The 5,633-nt window shown below is 29.0% G+C and overlaps 1 protein-coding gene across 1 annotated transcript in view; it reads left to right on the top strand.

The window, feature by feature from the left end:
- The window catches only part of LOC106467110 (coiled-coil domain-containing protein 22 homolog), a 33,599-nt gene that overhangs the window by 16,531 nt on the left and 11,435 nt on the right, over nucleotides 1-5,633 (top strand). The window contains exons 7-9 of the mRNA XM_022395229.1: nucleotides 429-644; nucleotides 2,670-2,906; nucleotides 4,464-4,565. Of these exons, the coding sequence (XP_022250937.1) occupies nucleotides 429-644; nucleotides 2,670-2,906; nucleotides 4,464-4,565 (555 nt within the window). The remainder of the gene's footprint in view (nucleotides 1-428; nucleotides 645-2,669; nucleotides 2,907-4,463; nucleotides 4,566-5,633) is intronic.

The raw sequence follows: 5,633 nt of genomic DNA, 5'->3' as shown, positions 1-5,633 counted from the left end.
ACTGATAAATTAGGGACAGCTAGTGCAGATAGCCCTTGTGTAACTTTGCACAAAATGTCCAAACAAACCATATCAAATCATTAATAATTGTTCACGCCTCATATAGTGACATCATAAAAGGGTTAAGAACAAAGTCTGTAGTAATAAAAGCAATAACAGGGAAGGAAAATCATGTGAGAAACAAGACATAAATAATATTCTCAAGTGATGATAGTTTCCTAGCAAAAATATAAACATATACTTTGGTATAGGCAAAAAAGTTATAGGTGTTATGAGGGGGCAAGATCCATATAGGTCTTTAAAACTTAGTTACTATGTGCCTTTGAAAAAAGATACAAGAAACCAGGCTGGAGAGTTTTACTTTTTAATCTAGTGTTTTCCTCAGTTTATGAATTAAGTAGTTTGTTTAAAAATGTGTTTGAATAAAGCATGCTAAAAAGTATTTTATAATTTTCATGCAGGATGAAAAAAACATCGAAGTACCAGTAACAGGACCTGCCCTGAAAAAACCTGATACAGAGGAGGATTTAAAATCAAGGAGAGAGGAGGAATTGAAAACATTGCAATCTGAAGTTGATGAACTCTCCAGACAATTAGAACAACTTGAACTTCAAATGAAACAGTACAATGCATCTTTACAACAGGTTTTTCTTTTTCATTCCAAATTCTCCAAAGGCTTTAGTTAAGGATATGTTTTTTATCATACTATGTACAGCACTGATGAAAACTTAGTTCCTATTACTCACAAATATTTTAGAGCAGCCCTTTGAGAATGCAATGAACATATTGTAAAGCGATGATGTTGAGAACTAACAAATATACTTGTAATCGTGAACGGATGTTACAGAATTCCCATATGACATTTGTTGATCTATGTAATAGTCTCAATGAGTGTCAAATGATTAGAAATGACAAACACTTCAAGTAATCAAAAAACACTTTCAACCCTTTTGCAACGGGTGCCCTTTAAATCCCTTTCTATGTTAAGTCACTGAGTTACATTCAAAATTTAATTAAACAACTTTACTATCAATGTATGTCAATGAAATTAACATTATAATGTGTAAGATACTTTGCCAAAAGCTTGCACATCTCTCCTGAAGATATTGTAATATGTCCTGAGGGCATCATTGACTAGTGTCGAGTTTAATAATAAATGGTAAAGGACAGGAATGGGAAATAAAACATTAAGAAGAAAGTATATGTTAAAAAGAAAAGACCTGAAATTACAAATATCAACAAAATATATTTTAAGATATTCTGCAAAAAATTAGAAAGTGTGAAAATTTTTTTGTTTCTTCATTTTTAAAATTTCATTTCACTCTATATTTATGATATCTACAGTTAGTGATATGGTAGAGAAAATGAAAAGTAAAATATAAACATTTACCTTAAAATCTTTTTATATTCATTTAGGAGGTTCTAGAGATTATACAAATAAAACTCGACACTGTAAGATGAAGAAAAGTATTTTTTATACTTAAAATAAAAATCACCTTGCACTCAAACTATTCATAGTCTGAGTACAAACAAGTACAATAAATAGATAACATATTTTTAGTAGAAAGACTTAATTAAAATAATGTCATTCTTTGTGTACAAGATACTTATAATCTTTAACAAAATTTTGTGAGTATGTTAAGAAATCTGAATTATGTTATGTATTGTTGAGGTTCCTGCAAATTATAGGAAACCATTACAAAAGTAAGTACTGAAGAATTAAAAACAAACTGATATTATGAAACAGAATAGTTTTCTAAATTGTTGAGATTCTTTGCAAATTAATCAGTAGTTGTTAAGTGTTCAATAGAATACTATGTGAATATTCTTGCAAAAATAGTTGTTTATTGTTTTCAAACATGTTACACGATACACTCCTTAGAATATGATGATAAGCTATTTCAAATAATTAGTAATCTATATTCTTATGCTTTGTGCAGCTCTGTGTGGTACTTATGTACAAAGTTTATAAAGTATAAAGACTACTTTAAGTTAGTAAAGTGTGTACTTGTTAAACTCAGCATTAAAGATTTGGTATATATATCTCTCAGATACAATAGTTTAAAATAGTTCAATAATTCCTGTGCTAATACAGTAATACCTAGCCATTCTAAGTTATCATTCAATTGGATTTAGCTAATAATTCATTCAATTTGCCATGAGAAATAACTTCCTGTTGATGATCTAGAAGGTTTCTGGAAGTTGAATGGTGGTTTAATTTTTTTGTTCATTTGTTTTGTTTTGGAGACTTTCAAAGATATTTTTTAATCGTATTAAATTTTGCTACATAAGTTATATATATATATACACTTAATTGTATAGCCTAATTATATTATATTAGGGGACTGTGTTGCATGCAGTATCATTCATAAATATAATCCTTCAGTGTATAAGTCATAATGAATTATTTCAGAAGAATATTGAATCCATAAATGTAGTTTATTAATTATGCATATTGTTTCTAGTGTAATCATCATAGACGGTGTGAATGGTTACTACATAGATTGAGACAACTTTTCATTTTACCACTGTGTTTATATATACATTAGTTTTCCAACAAATCTCTGGTTGTAAGTAGTGACCAGTCTCAAACTTCAAAGTATTGCTTGTTTCTAAAGTGAAATAATCATTTTGATAGAATAATTCAGGATTATTATTTTTGGACCTAGATTGGTGAACAAATTCTCTGTGAAGAAGCCAAAAACAAAGAGCTAGAGGAAATATATAAGCTGAGGAAGAGAACTTTTGACCTTCTTCCTGATGCTGATAATAACCTTAAAAAACTACAGGAGGTAGTGGAAGCCAGTGGTCAGCGACTTGTGGTGTTGGCTAGACAGTGGGAGAAACATCGTGCACCTCTCATTGAACAGTACCGCCATTTGAAGGAATTAAGCTCTCAGCGACTGGTAAGACTTTTGCATTACGGACATTTTATTCTCAAAGGAATTTCTTAAAGCTTTGTTTATACATATTTTAGATTCTAAATACTGTTTAACCTTATTGTGCACTGCAGGGTCAAAGTGCTCATGTCATGACCTTTTATAGAGTTACATTCAAAATTTAATTAAACAACTTTTTTACTAACATATGTCAAAACAGCTGGTCATGCCATTCTGCCTTTCAAAAAAATGACAGTAATTCTCTGTGACATTGCTATTAAGTTATTTATAAGTAACAGTAATTCTCTGTGACATTTCTATTAAATTATTTATAACTAACAGTAATTCTCTGTGACATTGCTATTAAATTACTTATAAGTAACAGTAATTCTCTGTGACATTGCTATTAAATTACTTATAACTAACAGAAAGAGCAGTTTTTTCTTTAAAAGATTCCTTGTACAGTTATTTTGTTTTGGTGCCCGCAAGTAGATGTTTAGCCGCATTTTCATCATTTGCATTCCTGTTTTTTTTCTCTGAGCTGTTATGATGAATAATTGTTTGATGTAATCTGGAGTCATTCTATAAAAGAAAGAAAATATTGTTGATTTTATTTCTTATTTGCTTGAAATTTTTTTTTCAAGCTGTACCTTGATTTCACTGCAATTAGTGATAGGATAGAGAAAGTAAGAGATAAAATATAAATTTTTAACGTATGCCACACTTCTATTCATTTCTGTATTTTGAAATGTACACAAAATGCATACCTGTAAATGAACTTTGATTTAATCCTCGGCATGTTTTTCTTTTTTATATTTGGTAAATCTGCAAAATTTATAAGTAAATTGTTTGCTAATTGTCAGATGATACTTAAGGTATGACTAGCTTTGGATTAAAATAAATGATAATATGACAGTATACCAGTTTTTGTTACTTTTTGCTGTCTTTAATACACACCCACAAAAAATGTTTGCATAACTTCTTATTTTGAAATTAAGCAAAATGTCAATATATTACTGTTGTGATAAATATCAGCTGAAATTTCTTATGAGAACTTATGATTGAAAGTAAAGAAAAATGTATAACAACATGTCAACCACATTATATCTGTTCTATCCACTGCCATTGGTTCTTTCAACCAATTTCTGGATACATCAGGCTGGTTGAGACATGACAGACATAGTAGTGGTTGAGATTCTATTTGCATTATAAAATTGCATGAACAACAACTGTTATTGAGTGAACTAGATTAAGTTGGTGAAGTGCAATTTTTAAAAATTTTATTTAAGTTGTTTTACAAATCAAAATTAAGGAAAGAATCAATAAAAAAGTTACATATGAAGAACTAATAGTAACAACTTGTGAAGAAATTTTCTGGTGAATTTTTGAAAAGTTATCTGATTTATCAAAAGCTACTTGAACTTGAATCAAGCCTGAAGTGAAAGCAGAAGTGCGTACTTATATTACAATTAGGCTTAACATATTTGAATAAGAACTTATACTTAAATGATCTCATGACACTGCTCATAAGAAAAGTGAGGAATGGCTTTCACATATTTTATTTATATCTAATGTTATTTATAGAGTGAAACACAAAGGAAATTAGAAGAAATCAAATCTCTGAGAGAGAAAATGAAAGACTGTGCTGATGAAGCTAGAAGTAAAGATGACCTTTACAAGCAGCTGGTATGTTTATGATAGTTAATTTTAATATTTTTACTCCTTGTAGGATGATTTTTGAAAACCTTCTCTTCATGTGTTAGAGGTTTTAAAAAGTAACAAGATGGTATCTGATAGAATATTTATTAACAATATATCAAATAACATATTATCAAACTTCATAGTTTTATAAAGTTCACAAATATTAATAAAGCATATAAAGACCAGACTAGGTGTATGCTGATGCAAAACAAAACATTTAAACAAATTGCTTAAACCTTTTGAAAACTGATTATTGAACAAGAAAGAATGAATGTTAAGTATTTGTTTTTTAATGTCTAAATATTCAGTACACAAATAGTCTGTAAAGTTTTCTTATTAACTTTGTCTGACAATACCAAGGGACAATGGAAACTTATATCAAAATAGAAGTATGTGTAATTCCTTCTAGAGCTGGAGGATTAGTGGAATTTGCTAATCCTATTAATCTGGGGCTCATTAATTGATTACGTACAACTAAACAGCTATTTTCATTAATCTTTCTATTTTCAGCTTTTTTTTTAAGACATTTTTGAACTACCCTTCATTCTACCTAATAGATATTTTCAGATACAACAGTTTAGGATTAAATTACTTTTTTAATCCTGAACTGTTATATATGAAAATGTATCATATACACAACATAGTACAAAACCTATAACAAGCTGAAAATATAATTAATATCATTTATGGGTTTCTCCTTACATAACTTCAGAAGACTATTAATACTGATCTTTTTTTTTTTTATTAGAATAAACATTACTCCGTGGCATTGATCATAAATTAGAAAATACTAAACACAACTATGACTAGTAAAATTACTGGTAAATACAAATTAATGTAAATAATGTATGCTTAATTATGGTATTAAATTTACAATTTTACAAAAACAGTCATAGGTGATCAAGCATGTGATAATGAACAGAACAGACACAAGTACATGTAACCAATCAAGCATGTGATAGTGAACAGAACAGACACAAGTACATATAACCAATCAAGCATGTGGTAGTGAACAGAACAGACACAAGTACATATAACCAATCAAGCATGTGG

Source organism: Limulus polyphemus, unplaced genomic scaffold (assembly GCF_000517525.1).
Source record: "Limulus polyphemus unplaced genomic scaffold, Limulus_polyphemus-2.1.2 Scaffold2492, whole genome shotgun sequence".
Classification (NCBI taxonomy): Eukaryota; Metazoa; Arthropoda; class Merostomata; order Xiphosura; family Limulidae; genus Limulus; species Limulus polyphemus.
The sequence above is the reverse complement of the archived record's forward strand: the minus strand, read 5'-3'. Positions and strand labels throughout refer to the sequence as shown.